This window comes from Miniopterus natalensis, chromosome 10, assembly GCF_054644295.1.
Source record: "Miniopterus natalensis isolate mMinNat1 chromosome 10, mMinNat1.hap1, whole genome shotgun sequence".
In the NCBI taxonomy this organism is placed as follows: domain Eukaryota; kingdom Metazoa; phylum Chordata; class Mammalia; order Chiroptera; family Miniopteridae; genus Miniopterus; species Miniopterus natalensis.
In genome coordinates, this window is record NC_142090.1 from 45,748,880 (window position 1) to 45,773,430 (window position 24,551).

General features: G+C 36.3%; 1 protein-coding gene across 2 annotated transcripts in view; it reads left to right on the forward strand.

Annotated features, from left to right (window-relative positions):
• Positions 1-24,551, forward strand: part of RELN (reelin) — a 485,569-nt gene that overhangs the window by 149,825 nt on the left and 311,193 nt on the right. For both annotated transcript variants that reach the window (XM_016219582.2, XM_087821107.1), the window contains exon 3: positions 250-385. In XM_016219582.2, the coding sequence (XP_016075068.2) occupies positions 250-385 (136 nt within the window). The remainder of the gene's footprint in view (positions 1-249; positions 386-24,551) is intronic.

The window sequence follows — 24,551 nt, forward strand, 5'->3', positions numbered from 1 at the left end:
AAGAAAATCAAAGCAAAGCCAATACTATAGCTATGAATTTATTAGGTTACTTCTTAACAATAATGTTTTAAATGATCAATTCCCTTCTAACAATAAGAAATAGAAAGTTGCATAACTTATGGGGAGGCCAAACAACATGATGAATCTTAACATAAATGAAAAATGTCCAGAAAATATTGTTATGCCATGATAAGGAAGGCTTTGTTTTGTTGTTTTTATAACAAATGTCCCTTCCTTTCTGTCTCTCAGGGATCATGTCTGACCACCAGTTTGGTAACCAGTTTATGTGCAGCGTGGTGGCCTCTCATGTGAGTCATCTGCCCACAACCAACCTCAGCTTTGTCTGGATTGCTCCACCTGCTGGCACTGGCTGCGTGAATTTCATGTAAGTACCCACAGTGTCTGTGACCTGTACAGAAGGCAAATATACCTCTCATTGAGTTACATATTGGGCAACTATTTAAATGTATTATTTTAACAACTTTGACTATAATGAAAGCCACTAGTTTTGATGAAAACTTTTAAAAAGTAACTTTATTTTTGCATATTTATTAATACCTCAAGGGTTCTGAATTAGATTTTAGCTGACAAAAATGCACAATAAGATAATAATGGAGAAATAAATGCAATATGAAAATTTTTGTTTAGAAAATAAGATGAAAACAGGTACAAAAAAATGCCATGAGGCTCCATACACATTTTGGAAGAAGATCACGAATTTAGATTTCTGCTTTCTGATCATTAGTGACATGAGGGAAATGTGATCAGTTAAGAGATTCATGGTGGTGAAAAGTCAGGGACTCTAGAAATTCAGTAACTCTCTCATGTGCTTTCATTCAGAGGAAACTGGGAAATGTAGTGAGTAATGCCTCAACAGCATCCTTAGAGAAACACTGCACTGTGGCTCAAAGGTTGTGACTTGTGACATCGTTCATTATAGACTATACCCCAACCACTGCCCAAGAATCACCACTCATCCTCTGTAGTCATCTCTTTTTTCCATGTCATTTTTTTCACTTCTTTAAAAAAAAAATAAAGTAAAAATATGTTTTTATTGATTTCAGAGAGAGGGAGGGAGAGGGAGAGTGAGAAACATTAATGATGAGAGTGAGTCATTGATTGGCTGCCTTGTGCTTGCCTCCTACTGGGGATAGAGCCCACAACCCAGGCATGTGCCCTGACTGGGAATTGAACCATGATCTCCTGGTTCATAGGTCAACACTCAACCACTGAGCCATGCTGGCTGGGCTCATTTTTTCACTTCTAATCCATGATATTTAATTATGTACATTCATTGTGTCTCTTTCTGCTGAAATGCAAGTTCCTTGAAGGCAAGAATTTTTTTGTTTTGTTTACTGACTTTCCCCAACTGTCTAAACAGTCCCTGGTACACAGTAAGCATTTACTAAATATTTGTTGAATGGATAAATAGGCCAGTGGAGTAAGGTTAAAGGCAGTCAGAAATAGCATTCTATGGGCAGTCAGGCAAAATAGATAGAGCTGGATGGCCCATCAAATATGCATACTCCAAAATTCACCACTACCTTTACTTCCTCTTTAATAGCATACAGCTTAGTGTCAAGGGTTCCCATGACTTCCACATCACTGATGATACATTCTTTCTGCCTGTCCTCTGGGTTACCAGCATGTGAACCTCAGATTCATCCCTCCAGCTGGTTGACATAGAATCCCATCATTTTTCCCTCAGAAAATTTTTCGTATTTGAACTCATTCTCTCTAGGACCTCTGGCTAAGGTTATTGATTGCAATAGCATCCTAACTGGTCTGTTCACTTCCATCCTATGTCTCCTGCATCCACCCTACACATTGTTATCCAATTTATCTTCCTAAGATACAACCTTGATCATTCAAAACTTGTATTCCCCCAAATTTCCATCTGAAGGCCAGCCCTTTGGCATGGGTTTGATAGGCTCTTCCCAATTTTGATGTTTACCATCTTCTCTTATTTCTCATAGCCTGTACCTCCTGATAGGGCACTAATTGGTAAGACTTCCTACAATTCCTGAAACATTTTGTGATTTTCTTTCTTTCTCCATGCTTTTCCATTAGCCCAGAATGCCTTTTTTCCCCTCAATTCTAATTGTTAAAAATCCTACCCATTCTTCAAGAACTGTTTAAAATGCTCTTCTATAAGGCTTTCTAAGGCATCAACAACAGAAGTGATGCGTATTGTCACATTTTGCTTGTAACTCTATTATAGTACTGATTATATTTTACTGTGTACTTATTTGAGTTAATTTCTTGCCTTTTCTATTAGAGTAGACTGGACAGGGACAACTTTTTATTTCTTTTTGATTCCTCCACAGTTGGTACAATGTCTCAAACAGAGATCTTGGAAAATGCCCCTTGAGTTATATAATGTTCAGTGATGTCTTTTCCTTTAGTTTAGTAGTAATTTATGACTCCTTTAGCATATTATGTCTTACTCATGTTAGCACTTGGAAGGATAATTTAAATTTTCCCCATGCATCACTTTTTAATTTAAAGCAAGAATAATTTTTTTGAACGATAGAACAGAAAGTAAATTTATGTAAACAATATATAACTATCTACTTCCAAATAACTATAGGTTTTAATCAAATCTGTTTAAAATGATATTTGATGGCATATGGCCTCACTGTTCCTGGGATATCAAACTCTATTTTCTTCTGAGAAATAACTTAGGTATTTTAAGTCTTAGCCTCAAAGAATGTTTTCTTAGCAGTTGGTCAGAAAAATACAGTTTGGTCAGAAGTAATTTTACTAACTGCAGAGAAGTTTACACACCCTCACTGGTATTTCCCAACAAAATTTTGATGATGCAATTTGCACTTTTTAGCACTCTTAATAACATTAAGTCTCTGCTTCATATAAGTCATGACTGTGTTGAACTTTAACAGAGAGTAGCTGCTCTTATGCAGGGCAGATGCTTTTGTTAATCTCATTTGCTAATTAGCTTGTGAGAAAGTACAGAAAAACTGAAGGTACAACACGGTCCACTGAAACAATTTATTTGAAATTTTGTGAAATAAAGTCTTGTAATTTCTTACCTTTGTTTCTTACTACACTATTTATTATGTGTTGAGTAGAGCTATATATAAGAGTTAACATTTGTAATTAGTATGTGCCCAGCAATACTTGAAGGGAATTGCTACTGTTCACCATTAATTTTAAACATTAAGCAAAAATAAAATAATGCATAAGCCTATTACATTTGAATGTAAATATGTGATGATTCTCTTTTCTAACCTCAAAAATTAAAGCTTCTACTTTTTCAAGTAGGAAGAATTGGTTTTTAGAAATTAAACTTCAGCCATGTTTATATGCTTTTGTCATATATTTTGTATAACTTTTTTATCATTAATTAATTCATATCATTATTTAATTTTTCACGTGCATGTCTTCTTTTTTAACTGGATTTTAAATCCCTCAAGGTCAGAGACCACATTAGCTATTTTTATGTACCTAATAGTTCCTAATACTGAATTACAGACAATAGAATGCCCTCAATAAAAATTTCTTAATAACTCATAATGATATCGTATTTCATTGATTCTGAGGTGCAGACTTTTTTATATTTTGGAATCTCAAAAGTAGAGTTCATGTTATAATTACAATTGGTAGCATTTATTTTATTTCCTAATGTCTTACAATTGATTGTGCCTTGGATTTGAAGAATTCAGCAAATAATATCTATCATTTACCATGTGCATGGTCTCTCTAGAGCAGCAGTTGAACGGACACTGCACCCAGTTCTATAATCTCATATTAGAGCAGCTGGTGTATGATGCAAATTCTGTGATTTTAAAACCCACTTATCTATTTAAATCCTTTAAAAAATCTTGTAGTAAGAATTATGGAACATTTGAACTGAAATCCCAAACAATTACATCATGTGCTGTGTGTGCCTTTCCCAGAGAAGAGCACACTGCATGAATAAACCAGGTTTTATAGCTAAACCACTTAGCCACATAGTAATTTGGGCTGTCTTTTTTTACTGCCTTTCTTGTTAAAAATAATCAAGTGAGAGACATAGAAGAGAAGATGGCCTGAGGATAGTTGCTGGCTGTACTGGTACAGCTGTATAAAATGGATAAGTAATTAAAATCATTTTATCATTAGCTTTATGACACCTGTTGATAACATTTCAAGTAATAATTTCACTCAGAGATCTGCTTAGTAAACAGATCTTATGACAGTATAGTTTGTTTTTACTTTTATATTTGATTAGTCATTAGTCACTAATAAGCCTCAATTTAAAAGAGGCCCTTAATTATCCAAACTTCTTGGATATAAATTGCCCCTCAAATCCTAAGAGTGAGGAGGGGGTATGGAGAGAAGAGATGGAGGAAGAAGATGAGCAGGAGAAGCAAAAAGGTGGGGACAGGGCAAGGGAATGAGGGAAGAAAGGAAGGGAGGAAATCTCCAAGCCATCTAACCCTAGATATTAGTGAGAAGCCGCCAGGGAATTGGGGTTATAAAATAACAATTACAACCTTAATTATGTTTTTGAAAATTTACAATGTGCCAGCCACTATTCTAAGTAGTTTACATCTTTTAATCCCTTTTATTCTCGTAGTAATTCTGTGAAGTAGGCACTATTATTATCTCAGTTTACAGATGAGGACCCTGAAGTAGAATGATGTTAAGTAACTCGCCTGGTGTAACTCACCTGGTGAGTGGCAGCCTGGGCGCAGAAAGCAGTCCAGTTTCCAGCAGGTGAGTTTTGCCACCTCACTGCAGTTGCTGCAACACTGACCACTGATCTATTCTATTACAATAAAATACCTGTGGTATCGATACAATGAAAAATAATAGAGTTTGCAGCATGGTATCAGAATCTCTCAACTTTTTAAAGTGCCCTCATGTTTGCTATCATCGTTTTGAGATCTACCTCTGTATGAGATATAGTGGTATTATCTAATTCATTCAAATATCGAGGCACTGATTAAAACTTCTGAAATATGGAGAACACATTAGACTACACCTTGATATGTATAATGTAGATCCATTCTTTGAATGCTGATTATATATCATTTCTTGTCACAAGGGAATTCTATATAAGGAAAGAGCATATGAATTAAAGGCAACATTTATCACCATTAGATTTAGGTTTAGCTGCTTGGACAGAGATGCTAGCATAATATTAGAATACAAATGGAACATGGATGAAGATTAGATATGTGCCCAGATTAGTGACAATTTAACCGTAAATAAACTCATAACTGAGAAAAAAGTCTTCCAGTCAAGACTGTGCAATAGGTTAATGCAGTACTCACATCCTCCTACAACATCAGAATTACAACAAAACTACAGAATGCCCGAAACCTAATTAAACAGAAGTCCTATAACTAAGGACATAAAGTAGAAGCCATGTAGAGACTGGTAGGAGGGGCAGGAAGAAAAATCGGGAGGGATATCTTGGATGCAGAGGTCTCCCTGAGGAGCGATGGGATCGAGCCCCACACCAGGCTCCCCAGCTCAGGGTTCCACAGCCGGGAAGAGAAATCCCCATAACTTCTGGCTATAAAAAAACAGCGGGATTATGGCTGAGTGAGACAGAAGGCTGCTGGAGTCCCAGGGGTCCCTCTTAAAGGGACTATGCACAGATTTACTCAGACTCACCCACTCACTCTGAGCTCCAGTGCTGGGCAGCAGCTCGAAAGGCACCAGGAACATAATGGAAAGAACTGAATTGTCCATTGAGGACTGGAGGGGCAGCTTTCGCTCAGACAGAAGTGCTGGTAGAGGCCATTTTTCCTTTGCTGAGACCTCTCCCCACAGAGCCAGCAGGTGGGCACTATATCTGAGACTCCATCAACCTGGCTCACACAATTCAACACCCCCTCTCTGGTAACTCCCTGAGACCCTGCCCCACCCAATCTGTGGGCCCACCCAAGCTGTTTTCAGGGGCTTTTCCAGATGAATGGCCTGTCCTGGCCAATGCTTCAGATTTTCCGAAAAATCTTTCAAAGGTTCACAAACCCTAAACAAACAGCATCTGGCCCAGCAGACAACCTCAGTTTGCAGACTGGCCTTTCCCAGGCACCTCCAAACCCAGCAAAAGAGCAGCCATCTGCAGATCACTTTGTAGCTCATGACAGGTGGCCCAAGCAGGACACGGGCATTGGCTGAGCTTGGTCAGCACCTCCTGGGAGGCCCCAGAGCCAGTAGACCCAGTACAGAGATTCAGACCACATCGAAGCACCACCCAATCACCTCCATGAGTGACACACTCAAGAGATGGATTCAGAGGACACCAGAGCCCCACTGAAATGAGTTCTGTTCCATGGGGTCAGCCGCTACATAGCATATTCTCCAGGGTGGTCATGGCCAGTCCTCCCAGCCAGTCAGTGTGAGGGTAAATCTCTCCTATTGACATGCCAACAGCAATCAAGGCTTAACTACAAGAAGACAGTGCACATGGACCACACAGGGGGTACATCTGGAGCACCTAGGTCAGGTGAATGGGGAGGCCATGCCACTGGGCCCTACAGGACACCTACTATATAAAGTATTCTACCAAGACTGGGAGACACAACAGCTCTGCCTGATAGATAGAAACAAGCACAGGGAAGCTGCCAAAATGAGGAGACAAAGAAAAATGTTCCAAATGAACAAAACAAAACTCCAGAAAAAGAACTAAACAGGATGGAGACAAGAAATCTACCAGATGCAGAGTTCAGAACACTGGTTACAAGGATGCTCAATGAACTGAGAGGAAGAGTAGATGAATTTGCTGAGACTTCAACAAAGAAATTGGAAACATAAAAATGAAGATAGAAAATATAAAAAAGAACCAGTCCAAGTGAAGAATACAGTAACTGAAATGAAGAATACATTGGAAAAAAAAAAAAGAATACATTGCAGGGAATCTGCCCTAGCTGGTATGCTCAGTGGTTAGAGCATTGGCTCACACACCAAAGAGTTGCAGATTCAATTCCCAGTCAAGGGCACACACCTGGGTTGCAGGTTTGATCCCCAGTCCTGGTCAGGACCTGAGTGGAAGGCAGCTACTCAATGTGCCTCTCTCACACCGATGTTTCTCTCTCTCTCTCTCTCTCTCTTTCTCTCTCTCTCTCTCTCTCTTTCTCTCTCCCCCTTCCTCCCTCCCTTCCACTCTCTCTAAAAAAAAAAAATCAATGGAAAAAATATTCTCCAGTGAGGATTAACAACAATAAAAAGAATACATTACCGGAAATCAACAACAGAGTAGATGAAGCAGAGGTTGAGGGACTGGGTGAAAAAGGAGAAGGGATTAGAAGTACAAATTGGCAGTCACAGAATAGTCATGGGGATTAAAGTACAGCACAGGGAATATGGTTGGTGATACTGCAATAACTGTGTATGGTGTCAGATGGGTACTAGATTTATTGGGGTGACCACTTACTGTTATATAAAATTCTAATCACTAAAGCTAATATAATATTGTACAGCAACTGTAACTGAGAAGTTAAAAAATTATTTTTAAAGAAAGGAACAAAGAAGAATAGAATGAATCAAGCAGCGCTTTGTTTAAGATACTGATGCAGCAGCAGAGAGTGAACTCAGGGCAACAAAGAGGTACACCGGTGATCCTTATTTGAGCATTGATGTTTTAAAGGAAACTTCTCTTAGAGAAATTACTTGTTACAAGTACACTGAACAAGAAGACAAAATAATCATTCAAAAAATGAAGACACTAGCAGCTTCTGAATACTGGGCAGTCTTGAACTGATGCAGATGCAGATGCAGAGATTTGAAGTGCTGCCATAAGTGTATCTCAGATGCCTTTAATTTTTATTTATTTCTTTTTATTGTTGAAAGTATTACAGATGTCCTCCTTTTCCCCCCACTGATCCCCTCCACCCTGCACTCCTCCCCCCAGACCTTCGCCACACTATTGTCTGTGTCCTGGGTTATGCATATACGCATATGAGTTCTTAGGTTAATCTCTCCCCACCCCACCCCCTAACCCCTGCCTTCCCTCTGAGATCCCTCAGTCTGTTCCATGCTTCTATGTCTCTGGGTCTGTTTTGTCCATCAGTTTATTTTGTTCATTAGATTCTACATATGAATAAGATCTTGTGATACTTGTCTTTCTTTGACTGGCTTATTTCCCGTAGCATAATACTCTCCAGGTCCCACCATGCTGTCTCAGAGGGTAAGAGATTCTTCATTTTTACAGCTGCGTAGTATTTCAGGGTATAAATGTCCAAGAAGATGCTTGATATTATTTCAATCTTCTTGAACTTGTAGAGACTTGTTTTGTGTCCTAACATGTCGTCTATCTTTGAGAATGTCCCATGTGCACTTGAGGAGAATGTATATTCTGAAGCTTTGGGGTGAAATGTTCTGTAAATGTCAATTAAAGTCATCTGATCTAGTGTGTCATTTAGAATCACTGTTTCCTTGTTGATTTTTGTCTGGAAGATCTATCCAGTAAAGTCAGTGGGGTGTTAAAGTCCTCTACTGTGACTGTATTGTCGATCTCTCCTTTAAAGTCCTCCAGAAGTTTAGTGTAGTTTTGTTGTTGTTTTTTCAGGCTGTGACAGTCTTTTGTTCTGAGGTGGGACTTAGTTAAAGATAACTGTTAAAAACATAAATGTATAGAACAGAAGTAAAAGTATAACTTGCAAAATAGAGGAAGGGATAGGGAAAAGATTACACAAAAATTAGTCTATCAGAAGAAAGGGGAAAAAAAGGCAAGTATAAAAAGTATAAGAATATAAAGTGTAACATAATATAAATACATATGTATATATGTACATATAATTACAATAAATGTAAAATATTACATTTACTAGTTAAAACCCTGTGGCTTTCAGAATGCAGTTTTAGAAATCCAGCAGTATGTTGCTTCCAAAAGACAAATATAAACATAATAACACACAAACATTTAAAGAGAAGGGAAAATACATACCAGGAAAATGCTAACCAAAAGAAAGTTTATGTCACTAGATTAATATCATACAAAACCAATAAAATCAGTAATATTTTGGATAAAGAGTAATTAGCTAAGAACAAAATAACATGCAGATAGAGCTGAAAGAAGATGCAAAACTGAAACCCACCTTTATGGTGGCAGAATCCTGAATACATTTTTTCTAATATTTTAATTGTATGTAGTATTAAAAATTATTTGGACAAAAATTCTCTAATTATTGGCTGAATGGATGAATAAGTGCATGAATACATGAGTAAAAAAAAATGCATGAATGCACAAATGTGCCAGAAGATTGTGTTAGAGAATTAGGGTTTTTACTATGCTATTTAACCTTCTAGGTATGTACTAGTGACAACTTACTTTATATTATAACATTTTAACTGCTCTGGAAATACTAATTTGCTCACTTAACAAAATTTTATCAGTAATTTAAATTTTTTATTTGCAGTTTGTTTTTCTCTAATAATTCAAGTGATATATAAATTCCTTTTCTAAATAGTAATTCAGAAAGCTTAAACATACTGGGATACAAACATTTCTAGTGTCAAATTAAGTAAGATATTTCTTATTTTGAATTTTATTTAGACTAATTAAAATATAAAGGTTAATGTTATTAATGGTATTGTTAAATTGAAAGGCCCAAGTCTATGTAAAACTTTGCCATTAAAACTTTAAAAAAAAACACAGTTTGAGGAAATGAAAACATTTATACCACATATTTTCTGGAATTTGAAGATGACATCTTTAAAAATGAATCAGTTCACCCTGGCTGGTTTGGCTCAGTGGTTGGAGCATTGGCCCTTGGACTGAAGGGTCCCAGGTTGGATTCCAGCCAAGGGCACATATCTGGGTTTTGGGCTCCATTCCCTGCTCCCATTGGGGCATGTGTGGGGAGTGACCGGTTGATGTGTTTCTCTCACATCAATGTTTCTCTCTGTCTCTGTCTCTATCTCTCTCTCCTTCTCCCCCTCCCTCCCTTCCACTCTCTCTGAAAAACAATGGAAAAAATATCCTCAGGTGAGGATTAAAAAAAAAAAAAATCAGTTCATATTTATAATTGTCTTATTAGTACTGAGAAATAAATATTAAAGAAAATTATTTCTATCTCTATTTTACCATCTCACAATATTGAGGTGAGGCTTTGGTTATCACATTGAAAAGTCCTAAGCTGGAAACAAAAATGTGTTAGTCAAATCTCCAATTGTTTCCACTACTACTATTTATTGAAAGGATTATGAATAATATGGGCATATTCATTATCTGGGCTGATGTATATTTCAAAGAGCAATGTCTTAAAATATTATATGAAAGATAAACAGTAGTACCGCTTCAAATTAAAAATGTACACTGTAGTTGCAAAGAAGCTCTAAGATGGTTGGTCCCTTAATCAACCCCTGCTTTTAACGTAAGCAAATATATTGAAAGTATGGCTGTAGGCTAAGCTACATAAGCCTTTCTTCTAAATCTGCCTGCAGGCATTAATGCTCAGATTCGAGATGGCATTCTTATTTGCTAAGTGCAAAGATGGTTACAAAAGAGCTTTTCTCACTTTGAGGATAAAAGCTAAAGTATTCTTTAATTTTGGTTACTGCCTGGCTCATCTCAGCACCATAATCGTTATTTGGCTCAAAACCAAAAAGTAGCAATACAGTGCTTACATGTCTATGGATCAAAATTAGATGAAAAATTGCTGTTTTTCAACTCCAAAGCTATTTGCTGCACATTTTACAACTCTCAGGATGCCTTTTGTAATATGTGATAACAGAGCCAACTGCAGCATCTGCCTGGAAAGAGATTACTTTAATTATGGACTCAATGTCCTATTTTCTGCAAGTGATCCCCAGAGACAGGCTTCCTGCCGGAACAGAGGTGCAAGGATGCACATGAAAGCCTACGCGTTAACCACGAGGAGGTGGACAAAGTGACACAAGGACACCCACAAACTGCCTTCATCTTCCTGGCCTGTAATATGAGGGAAGCATCTACAATGATAGGCTCTTTTTTATAGTGATAGGTTTTTAATTATTCCAGCATCTGTTGTTATAGACTTCTGATGCTAAGGGCAAGATGAGCTTATAAAAGAGCCAAGCCTTTGACAAGTCTGTATGGGAAACAGACTATATTAAAAAGGTTTGGTGAAACATCATTTTCTTCCAAATTGAAAAATATATGTGCTTTATCAGTTACTTGCTAGAATATTATTTAGAAAGTGAAGCTAAGTGGCGTTCTTGTCAACCCCAGTTCTGGATAACTCAAGTGCCTCATTATTAAGAATTAATTTGCCATTGAGTATGAATTTCATTAGAATCAATGTGCATGTGTTGTGTATTTCCATGGGAGTTCTTTATAACTTAACATTGATTTAACATTATGAATGGACACTTAAAGCAAAATGTTACCTTGTTAATATTAATTATAGAATTAGACTCATTTTGAGAATGAGTGTGTGACTTTTTTTTTAAAAGCATAGCACATGCATAGGATACTTGGAATTTCATCTGATTGCTCAAATAGTATAAGCATATTTTGCATTTTTTAAAAGATGGGGGATTATAGAAGAGCAACCATTGGAATTAATTTTAAACTTCAAAAGAGGTATTTAAGGGATTTGACATGGAATCATTTTGTGTGGGGGAGGGAAATATGGAACAGAAAAATGTACCTATAATCATATTAAGTGAAAATATCAGGACTTTTAAATATTATGCCAGCTAGGACATTCTTACTTTCTGGTGTTAAAATGAAATGCTATTAATATTTTTATGCTTTGGTAAAGAAATCTAAGCAAATATACCTTAGGGCACTTTAAATGGTTGCATTTAACTCTAAAAATTAAAATAAAACAGTTGATACCTTTTGGACTTTATAATAAATGCCACATTGAATAAAATTTATATATATGCTGAAATGGATTGTTTTACAAAGATTTTTGTGTTATTAATCTTGTAAATGAACAATTGAACCTGTATTATCTATCTATTATCAGAACTTATAAATAGAAGAGTTGGTTTGGTGTTTGTTTCTGTTTAAAGATCTTGGATCTAAAGAATTAAAGCAATATATATGGACTTAAGAGAAAACAGAAATATATTAGAAGAAACTGAGATTATAAATAAATAGCTGTACTAACTCATCAGTACAAAGGAATTAATTCTTGATTTTTTAAATTTTATATTTTGCTACTAAAACATAAGTTTCTTTGTTTCCTAAAATGGATCTTAGATATGTTGTGCAATCAGATATCTCATACAAATAAATACCAATGGAGATTTCTCAGTGGATACCTTGGAGCAAGACGAGATGACCTCTTCAAAGTTCAAAGGGAATCAGAGTTTTCTCTCAAGGAATGTTTGTTTATTCTGTCATTTCAACTCCATATTGCAATTAAATAACTCCAAATAAGACTTTGAAAAAAATACATATTATATTTTTTAATCCAAGAGTTGTATTTGGAATATATACTTTTCCTGCTATTTATTTCAGACATTGTCTTTCTGAGTTTGTTTTCTGTAAAATGTCAAGTTATTTTTGGCTTTCTATATTTCATGTTTGGGTCAGAATGCAAAATGCCTTAATTTGAGTTTACAGTTTAAAAGAAGGAGAGTAAACAAATACATGCTTCAAATAGGCCTGCTTTCTTACATTTAAACTTGACAGTAAATACTACTTTTTAAATGTTTTAAAATAATTTTATTTTATGATTATAAAAGCAATGCTTATTTATTGAAGAAAACATGTACACATACATACATTCACATTCATACTTGCACCCCTACATGCGCACGTGCACACACACACGTTCCTACTATCCCAGAAACAAGAATACAAGAATTTAGAGTATATTTCTCTAGGTGTGAGTATACAGGGTGTGGAAAAAGTGGGTTTACAGTTGTGAGTATGCAAAACAGTTTATTCTTGTATTATTATTTATTAATTATTGTATAATTTTTCATACAGACAACTAAAAACCTACTTTTGCCCCACTCTGTTCATTCAATTTTAGTTTTTATAAAATTGGGGTTCTACCATACATTCTGTATTCTAATCTAGCTTTTTTAAACCTAACATTACATTATAAATGTCATTCTAATAAACATCCATCTACAACATCATCTGGACAGTATTCCATTCCATGGCAGTACTATAATGTATTTAATCATTCCCTTATTTATGGACATTTTGCTTGTTTCCAGTGTTCACTGTTGTAATAGCTTTATGATAAACAACCTTATAGCTAATGCCCTTTGCACACTCCTAATTGTGAAAATATATTATTGTCATAGTAGAGTTGAAGTCAACCTGATTAAGAGGAAAAGCTAAGCTATGAAGTCAACATAATTAAAATAAAATCATATTATGATTTTTGTGCCAAGGCCAGCATCACAAATACTAATCGTAGTTAACTTTTCAACTTTTAACAGTGATAGTCCTGTAAAATAATGTTTGATAGTTATTCACAGGTTAAGATAGATGTCACTTTCCTTGTCATTGTTCTAATTACCTAGTCATAACTTTAAGAAAACATTGTCTCTCACTTTGCAATAGTTTTTGTTCTATTGTTAAATTGTTCTATTTTTAAATTTCAGTAAATTTCTTTTAAATGTCAATTTTATAAGGCAAACAAATTCAATGGCAAAGCAACACATTCTGCCCCTTTCCAAAGCTCCCTGGAAATCATAGCTCTGCAACTAACTAACCAGTATTTTGTGAGCCTTGTAATCTAATGTTTAGGTTTTTAAAAAAAAATCATTGTTATTTTTTTAATTTATTTAAAAAAATTTTTTTTTATTATTTTTTAAATATATCTTTATTGATTTCAGAGAGAGAAAGAGAGAAGGAGAGAAATAGCAACATCAATGATGAGTCATTGATCAGCTGCCTCCTACACGTCCCCCACTGGAGATCGGGCCCACAACCCGGGCATGTGCCCTGACCAGGAATTGAACCACAATCTCCTGGATCCTAGGTCAATGCTCAACCACTGAGCCACGCCCAGCCAGGCAAATCATTGTTATTTTAGGTGTATAATTTGAATGTGACATTCTTACTTTATATTTTGTAAGGAAAACAGAGAGAATGTAAATTTCACTAGTAAATGAAAGCTTTATTGTATTATATAAATATTCACTTTCTAAATTTTTAATTGCTTAATGATTATAGGTCTTTAAAATTGTCATGAGTTGATGACATGCACATTTTTCTATTAATGCTATTTTATTAAAGCATTGCCATTGTCTATGCTTTATTTCATGCTCTATTTAGCCCTTACTGGGAAAGTAAATTCTTAATATAGGTATCTTTGAGCTTTTTCCAAAGGAAACCCTATGGACTAATTCTTAGATCACATGGTTTATTATACAAACACAAATGTGAGCATGATTAATATTGATAGTTTTAACCATGTAGAAGAATCTTTAAACTTACGTCTTTTTCACCTGGGTAAAAAGTATTTTTCACCTTTTTCTCTGCCTTTGCTATAATAAAAGTAGGACATGACCTCAATAGAGAGGGCCTGGCCACATATTTAGAAGCTTGGTCTGCTGCTTTGAATACCTTTCTGCCATTGGTCTCAGCCCATTGATTTATAAATCACCTAGAAGTGAGAATTCATCGTGAAATATTAGAGTTTATGGGTAACACTAGACTCTTTCAGAGAATGCAGTGCTATCTAGATATAAATAAGTAGTAGGATGATATTGTGAACATGAAAGAGCAGAAAAGTGGCAAAATCAGAATCAATATGTAGACAAATTTAAAGAAGTGTAAGCAAGGAAAAATAATGAGCTGTTATTACAAAATAATGGTCTATGAGTTAGTTATCAGTTCTATTCTAAGTGGAAGACTCAAGGAGCAATTATGGACTGCATCTTGAAGAAATCAAAAAGTGCTATTGTGGCTTACATGATTCCCCGAAATTCTGGAAAGTTCTCAGGGGGCATTGGAAAGAGAAGAGATGATGATGGTCTCACAGGCAACAATCCCTAGAATAGTGGTTGTAATGTTAGATAAAATTATTTTAACATAGAGTCTATTATATGTCAATGCTAAAGGAAAGGCCTTGGAACAATGTGTGTGTGTGCACGTGCATGTGTGTGCATGTGTGTGTGTGTGTGTGTGTGTGTGTTTCCAGAGAAAGAAGCTCTGGATAACCACTGTAAATCATTTTGTTTTCTTTTGGGAGATAACATCCTGCATATGATTTTTTTATATTTTTATTCAAATTAAAAGACGATTTGTATTTTCTTGATTTTTAATGTAATGACACCTATCTTGAAAGCTGTAGCTACTAATTCTACATTGAAAAAACGAAGATGAAAATTTAGAGTACACCAGAAGTGCCTTTTTTTTAGAGGAATTGACATATAACAGTTCAACTTAAAGGAACATTTATACCATGAAATACTATGCAGCTATAAAGAAGAAGGATCTCGTACCCTTTGGGACAGCATGGATGGACCTGGAGAATATTACGCTAAGTGAAACAAGCCAGGCAGAGAAAGACAAACATCACATGATCTCACTTACATGTGAAATCTAAAGAACTTAATAAACTGATGGACAGAAATGATTCAATGACATGGAAGCATAGATGAGACTGACTAATCTCAGCAGGATGGAGGGGGGCGGGTGGGTGGAGGGGGAGAGATTAACCAAAGAACTTACATGCATATATGCATAACCCAAGGACACAGACAATAGTGTAGTGAGGGACTGGGGAGGAGGGGTGGAAGGGGTCAAGAGGGAAAAAAAGGGACATCTGTAATATTTTGAACAAAAATTAAATAAATAAATAAAGAACATTTATACATGATAACTGACTTAAAATAATGTTCTTTAATGAAAAGTTTCATCGAGATTTAAATATAAAATACCTTTGAAATAAATTTTGGTTTCAAATGCATTTACACAGGGCCTTTCAGCATAGTAACATTAGGGATGAGCATGGACTTAGATAGCTAGCATTTGTAAAAAATGCTGTTTTCTCGTGGAGATTTTCAAAGTAACATATTTTGGTATGCCAATTTTAAAAAGTTTTGGGATTTACATTTGATTTATAAAGGGATTACCTAAGCTGATATTATTATAACACATTTGTTGCATCTCTGTTAGTTCAAAGTATGACTCCCCATAACCCATAATGCTAATCCACAGTAGAAGTTTTATTTTTAAGTATAAAATTGTCACAATGCCCAATAACAGTATTCGACCAAGAAGTATAAATCACTGGCAAATCAAATGTTTAAATTAACAAAATTGTAGTAAGTATAATAGCGATACACATATGCTTAAACTTTCCTAGGTAACTTACTTTTCACTTGATAACTCAAGTCAAACTCATGATTTTACTTTAAATCTGAGGAAAATTACATCCTAAGACCATCTACCCAGCTGCCAGTCTTAGAAACCTCAACACATAGGTAAAGATTTGTTTTGTTTCCCTGGAAAGAATAAAAGATCTGTATGTCATCATGAAACATGTAAAGCTTTCCAAGACCAAATATTAACCAAAATAGGATTGTATGGCTGAGAGTTTAGTTTCTCAAATATTTGCAAATGGGGGAAAAATTCCATAGCAAAATCAACTCAGAAATAGCTCCATAATAACATTAGTCTGTGTTTCTACAAATTCAATTACTTTCATGAACAAATTTTTTCAGTATATTAAGCTGCTTAATATATAACAATTGGACAGCTGAAAATCGATAGTGGAAAATAATACAGAAAGATTCCAACATATATTATGTATTTGATCATAGATATTGCTTAGGTATTTTCTATAGTTCCATCCCAAATTGCCTTTGCAACTAGCCATTCCTCTGGACAGCCAAAAATTAACTTGGATAATGCTACCTTTTTGGAAACATTGTCAAATAGGTGTATTGATAAGAGCAGAGTTTTCTTAGTATGGTACAACTTTAAGTTCTAAGGGTAGCTAGAAAGATCCAATCTTTCATTTTAAAGATGAGAAAACTGAGACCCAGAGAGGTTAATTCAATATTACCAAGCTAGATGGTGGCAGCTCACAGTAGAACCCAAGTGTACTTCTCTTTTCTCCACACTAGGCGGATCCTTCAGCTCTTCCGTCACCTGGGCCCTGAGAGGGTATTGCAGACTGATTTCCACTCTTCTGCTCTCTCTGTTTCCTTCACATGTTAATAATACAGCAAAGAGAGTGAAGCATTACACTTAAATATCACATTGCACTTAAATACTGACCCTTGATTACTGATGAAAATGGAGATACTTTATTTGGATTTATTAAGCTACGTAGACTTATATTCTGGGTTTTCTGGAAAGGCAACTGTTTAGGTAACTGTATCCTTTCCAATTAACTAATAAATATATAAAATTTAATCTTCATTTGTTTATAAGTTAATTAGGACAAACTTCCAAATCAGAAAAAAAGCCTTTGTCATATTATCCATCCTTATTCTCAGTTAAGAATATATGATTCCCTGTGTCTTTTGGTGTACCATCCACTACGCTAGGCTCTCTACCTCGTTCTTCTTACTTAATCTCACAAAAATCTTATGAAATAAGCAATATTATTATCCCTGTGTCACAAATGAAGAATCAGAGCCTTGAGCACTTAAATAGTTTGCTCATTACGCAGCTAGTTCGTACAGCCAGTAGAGTCAGCATGTAGCTCAGGTTTAGCCTGAGCCAATTTGGGTTCTTAATCAATGCTTTTCTGATAACTACACAGAGTTGGTTATCACTATATGTAAAGGTAGAACAAGAAAACAAGAAAAAAAAGGAACTCTTAAAACTACTACAGTTTGGAGTCTACTTATATGGAAATAGGGATTAATAAGTACTGTTCTGAGTGTTTAGAAAACCTACTATTGGGGCAAAGAGAGAAATTAAAAATTTTAAAGAAAAGAAAAAAAACATGGTCTTCTGATCCATTAAAGGAGTCAAAACTGGCATGTTACAGTAGAAAAACAGAAAAGGAAGGTGAGAAAAATGCAGAGAACAGAGATCTTCAAACCTTCTTTCTTTCCTCAGAGACCTTCTGCCTGATATATTACTTGTACTCAAAGTTTAGGATTTTCTTACTGTGCTCACGGCATAAGCTTAAGTTTTTTTGACTAACTGGGAAAATTTGCTTATGTGGAAAATCTAATTTTCCAACTATGTCCAAATAATGAAGCATTAGTGTGTGTGTGTGTGTGTGTGTGTGTGTGTGTGTGTGTGTGTGCGTGTGTGTGAATACACTGACTTTTAAAAATAATATGGCCCAGCCAGGCATGGCTCAGTGGTTGAGTGTCGACCTAGTATCCAGATCACGGTGCAATTCCTGGTCAGGGCACATGCCTGGGTTGTGGGCTCAATTCCCAGTCAGGGGCCTGCAGGAGGCAGCCGATCAAAGAAACATCATCACTGATGTTTCTATCTCTCCCTCTCCCTCTCCCTCTCCCTTCCTCTCTCTGAAATCAATAAAGATATATTTAAAAATAATAATAATATGTATCTTCCTCTTAAAATAAGACAAAGCCAGATTGACTTGTTAAAGCTCTGATGTCATTATCTTCCATGCCTCAGTTTTCCCATCTGATGATAGTTTACTTTTATTAGAAGAAAATGATAAAGAATTGTTTTAGTGTATGCCTTCTTGATATTCCTGAGTGTCAGTAACTGTCTGTTATCTTTTCTCAATTCCCATGAAGTTTTACTGAGAAACTTCAAATTGATAGGGATGTGGATATTACCACATAATAGGAAACAAAACAAAACACTGATCAGAGGATCATAGAGGATAACTGGCCAAATATGTAGCAAGAGAACAGGTTTCCAGTGACCTTCCAGGGAGACTAACATCACATCTGCTTTAACACCCTCGTTATTGACCTGAAACAAGAGGAAACAGCAAGTTAATTAAATTCTCAGATGATGCTAAATGGAGAGGTGTTTGTTACTTAATACCAGTGAGGAACAAGACAAAATTCCAAAGGTCCCTAGAGAATGTTAGAGATAGGGAATAACAACAATAAAATTGAAGCTTAAAAATGGAAGTAAATTTATCTAGAGAGGAAGTAATTTTAAACACTGATATTAGATAAGCTAGAATTAAAATGTAGTAATGATGAAAAGAAGCTTTGAGGTGATATGAAGCAGAGAATGAGATATAAACTTGAAATATAATATAGTTAAAATGCTACTGTATTTAGGACCCTTGTATGCAGATTCTGCATAAAGAATCAGATAAAGACACTGCTGATGAGACCGCATTCTGAGTTCCTTGATTACAGATTACAAAGCAGTAAGAAAAAGAAAAGATTATTCTTTGTCATAGGCATGCAAATACCCTGCAGCCCAGGAAAATTCAGTGCTAGCCAGTTATAAGCAACAATAATAAAAGGCCCCCTTTCCCTTAAAATATGTCCCTTACCTGTCTACAGCACAGTGCATGAGGCTCTCATCTTTAGAGTAACCACTTCCAGTGAGGTTGCTATTCCAGCTGTTCCCATTAAGCTGTCCATTGATTACTTGTGAAGAGTAAATATAGAAATTATTTTTTTTAACTTATCTCTATTGTTGAAAGTATTACAGATGTCCCCTCCCCCCCATTAACCCCCTGTCCCCTGCTCCAGCCCCCTCCCTAGGCCTTCACTGCACTATTGTCTGTCCATGGGTTATACATATATGCATATTAATTCTTTGGTTAACCCCTGCCCTACTCCCTGTTGAAATACCTCAGTCTGTTGCATGCTGAAAAACTCTAGCAGCAGAGGCTGGACCCTGAGTCGAGGAGGCAGGACAGATGAATGTGTGGCATGGGATCTGCACAAGGGTCAGAAGGGCCAGGTGGAGCCAGATGGTGTCACCCTGGGCAGCTTGAGGGACTCATTTCTGAGGGCCTGGGGAAAGAGGGTGGATAGGGAACACTCACTAGGTGGTAACTGATCGGGAAGGAGGAATTTAGTAAAAGTCACTTGAATTCAGATGTTTCCTGATTCACATTAAGAAAGCAAAGGCAGGGCCACAGCTGCCTATTTCCTATGGTCTGACGGCTGCAACCAGACAAAACCATTTGAATACCTAGCCTCGTTCTCACCAGCTTATTCTTTATAGGAATACTATTAGCTTTTTTAAGGGCTTGCTTATGGTAGGACCATTATATCACTCACTGGATAGGTTCATAATTTGGGCACTAAAAAAATTCATATGGAGTTAATACGTGAAATGTGTTTCCCTCTGGATGGAAGAAGTTTTGGGGTCAATTTAAAAAAAAAATTTGTTAGTTTATGTCTGCCAAGGGAAATCCATAATGAATTAATTCTGTACAGTGAATTTTTGCTTTTATAAAATTGTTTTAATGCCAAACATTGCTTGTTTCAAATACTGCACCAGAGGCATTTATTTACAATCTGGTACATGTGTAGTTTGAGCTCCTTAGCATAACTTAGCGTAAATTAATGACTTGTTATTTATTGCTCAACCACTCTGCAGAAGTGATTTATAGGTTCATGCTATGCACTGGCGGTTACTTTGCAGTCTCTATGCTGGCTGTCTCATCAATATCATTAAATGAATTCACAGTGACACAGCTCTGCTACTGTAGTTTTTGATATGAGGGATAACCGAACATAAATCAGCACTTATGTTTAATTCATAAGATGTTCCAATCTCTCATGTAGGCGAGAGTTAGGTTAGAGGATGTCACAGATGTATTTTACAGTACCTCTTGTGATTAAACCCAGGTCCTTCCAAATGACTCTGTGCACCAGGTAAAAAATAGGTTTCTCTACACTATGTCATGTTTCAGATAAAAGCAATTTATTTTTATTTAAGTATGATTGGTTTCTGTTGTTGCCCACAAGCGGGATATATTTTAGAAAGTAACACTGAGAGAGGTATAATGAAAGAACAGTTACTTCAAGCTTATAATTCAGGTATATTCTTTAAGTAGTTAAATATGAGTTAATAATTACAATTTATTTTAAAATATTTTTGCCTATAATTTTAAAAAATAGACTAATTGAACATTACTCTATTACTCAAAATAGTTTATTTTTAGTAATAACTTTAAAAATAACTAACTATGAGAGAATGGGCCTGGTTGTCTTTCCTTGTTAGTCCAGTCCAAGAAAAGGAAAATATTACAGCTTAATATATAGCAAGGGCAGTCAGTCTCTTGCTTGTTTGGAAACAAAAAATTATACAGAAAATAAAAATCCTGATATATGTATATGTCAGTTTCCTAAAGACTGGGGGTGGAGGAGAAAAAATTAACACTCCTAGTGTCACGAGAATTTTACTGGCACTGCTGTCATTGCCACAATGCTTGATATTTATTCTTTGAACCAGACACTGTGAGTGCGCTGTAATCCATGCAGAAGATGTGAGCTTTTCTCCTGGACAGAAGGGTAATCTGGCTCCAGCTGTGCTGCGACCAGGGGCGCTGAGATAATGGTGAGATTGCCAGGTTGTCGAGCTCTGTCACCCGCCCCTGTGTAGCCCTGTGATCGGCTCTGCTGACTGTCACAAAGAAAGAATGTGACATGTTTCTGCCAAAGAAAATAATTCCAACATATGCAAGAAACTGACGCGAATGTCTTCTCCTCCTTCCTCTGGTTCCAGTTGATTAGACCTAGCTTGAGGTCATGATGATTTTAAGACCTACTTATTTGGGCCTTGCTCTGAAAAGAAGATGGATGAGCTATTGCTTTCAAAGCTCAAGTGACAAAAGGATGAGAGGAAATGACATTACTTAGTAGTGTAATAAGTAATTGATTTCATAACGCTTGGGGCAAAGGGCAGAGGAAATGTACGCAGAAGAGCAGAGGAAGCCCCAGGCATGTGAGCAGAGGAGAAAGAGAGTAAGCACACGAGTGTTGGGGAATAGGGTGCCTTGGAGGGAAAAAATTACTAAAGAAGGGTGCTTGGTAACATCAGGATAATTGAATAGTTCCTTTTGGTGTGAATTATGAGGTTAAAAATTTATAGAAGTGGAGAATTTCTGTAAACAATATCAACCAGAAAATCTGCTTCCTGGAATTTCTATCATTTAGGAATAGATTCCATTACACACGAGAGAAAACTTGAGTTTTAGTGGCTTAAACAAACACAAATCAGTTTTTGCTCACCTAAGAAGTTATTAATGTCACACATCCTCCTACTCTGTGGGTGTTTCGGCTGTTCGTGGTCACAACAGGGATCCTGTTTTAGCTGATTCTTTCAGAATTTTTCATATCTTTACATAACATGCCAATTCTTGGTTTTCTTATTTTAGGCATTATATCTTTTTGTTGTTGTTAATCTTCACCCAAAGATATTTTTTTGATTGATTTATTTATTTTTTTTAGACAGAGTGGGAGGGAGAGAAAAAGGGGAGGAGACATAGAAAGAGAGAAAAGAAGAAACATAGATGTAAGAGAGACACATCAATTGGTTGCCTTATACACACACACCAGCTGGGGCAAGGATCAAACCTGCAACCCAGGTTCATGCCCTTGACCCGGAAGCAAACCTGAGACCCTTAGGTGTGTGAGCCAACACTAATCACTGAGTCACACTGGCCAGGGCTAGGCATTATATCTTGACTTTCCTCAATGGAAAGTTGTTATTTTGTGATTTTAAATTGTTATTTTGTGATTTTCGTTGGATCAATGTTAACATTTATATATACTATTGATTATGTACATACCATTCACAACTAAGTCATATACTGTACCATAATTTCTTTTCCTTTCCAAACTAAGTTTTTGTGTGCCTTGAATTAATAATATCCATGCTTTTTCATTTGCTTTCTGTTCTAAGTACTTGTTTCTCCCCTAATTGTGTAAACCTTCTTTCAGCACATTCAGACCAATTAGGTTTTCTGTCAGTTTAAACTGTTTGTAGAAATCTCTCCTGGAGCCTCTGGCCTGTTCTAATCTGGACTGGCTGCTCTTCAGTCCTGCTGCACAGCGGAACCCTGGATCTCCCTCTCCCTCCCTCTTGCTTTGCTTCTCCAGCCTCCTTTATTTTACTATTCCACTATTCCTCTTTCTTGATATTTCCCTGAGCCCTTCCTCTGCTTTTGTCATTTTGTTATTTGGAAGAGAGCACCCTTGAATAATTTCCTGAGTAGAAAAAACTATTTTGAGACTTTGTTAGTCTGAAAACATCTTAATTCTACCCTTTTCATTGATATGTTGATTGTGTATAGAATTTTAAGGTGGAAATGTTTCCCTCAGAATTGGAAGGCAGTGTTCCTTTGCTTTCTAGCTCCCAGTGTAGCCTGAGAAGACCAAGGCCATTCTAATGCTTGAATGGCCTTTCCAGGAAAACTTTTGTCATTTACAAATTTGTAGGATTTGTGGAATTTCATGATGACACACATTATTTTGTGGTAGAATTTCATTGGGCTCTTCTACTGGCAACTCATATTCTTCAGGTCTAGGAAATGCTATTGAATTATGTCACTGAGGATGTATTCCATTCCCATGCCCATTTTCTCTATTCTGTTTCTGGAATGCCTCTATCATGACATTAAACATTTTGGACAAAGCCTCTAGTTTTCTATTTTCTTTTTTTTCTCTTCTGTTTTCTGTTTCTTTTCCTTTAGCTCTACCTCCTGAGTGATTTCCTCAGCTCTGTCTTCCAAATCTTTCATTGATCCTTCAGCCCTGCTATAATATTTTAGATTTCCAATACATTTTTCCTTTTGCTTATTTCTGTTTTTTGTAGAACTATTTTAACATCATCATTTTCTGTACTCATATGTAAACTCTATTTCCTTTATATTTTTCCTTCCTAATTGTTTTAGTCTCTCTTTCAGAATAGAGAATTTCCTCAAAAGTCCATTGATCTTCAGCTGTAGGACCCTACAAAATTACCCAGAATCTCTGTGGGGTTAGTATGGGGAGTGGGGAAAGAGGTCAATGGTGGTTGTCTTCACCTTAGGTTGATCTGGTGTGGCTAATTCCCTGAGGGTCTCAGATTTTAGTATCTTTAGATTTCTCCCTTAGGCAGATCAGTTTCCAAAAAGGGTGTCCCAGTCTCTTGAAGGAAGATAACACCTAGTTTCCAGCCTTATGTGAGGCAAGAAAAGAAAGAAAGCTGGGGGTCTTACTAACTATGTGAACTTTCATTTATCCCTGTTTTCAGCATGGTACGCTGCCCTCAAATGTGTCTGGTGTGTTTCTGGAGAATAAACCTCCAGTCTTTTGCTGACGTGATGAAGGCCTGTAAGGAGCTGCATAGAAGTAAAGAAAGCTTCTTAAATGGTCTTCAACAAAGAGTCTCTGTTTTCAGTCTCATCTCCATCCTAACTTCAGAGATCATCTAGCACTACTGATTTCTGCATCAATTTCAGCTCACTGCTGACTCGGGATTCAGTGTTTTGGTGTGTGCTAGGTTAGTTGCAACTCATCCATCTGCTTTCCAGTTTCCCAAATTGTGACGTTGTCATCTGTCCTGTCTCCTTGGCTCTTTGGGTTTATGCCTCTTTAAAAGATCCTTTACTGTATTTTAGTGAGGTTTCAAGAAGGAGTAGAAGTTGATGCTCGCATCCAATCCTACCACCATCTTTAAAACCTGACAACTTCTCAGTTACCGATTAGAACTCAGTTCAGATATTTCCTCTCAGTCTCCCCATTCAGATTAGGAGTCCCTTTCTGTGCTGTCATCCATCGCA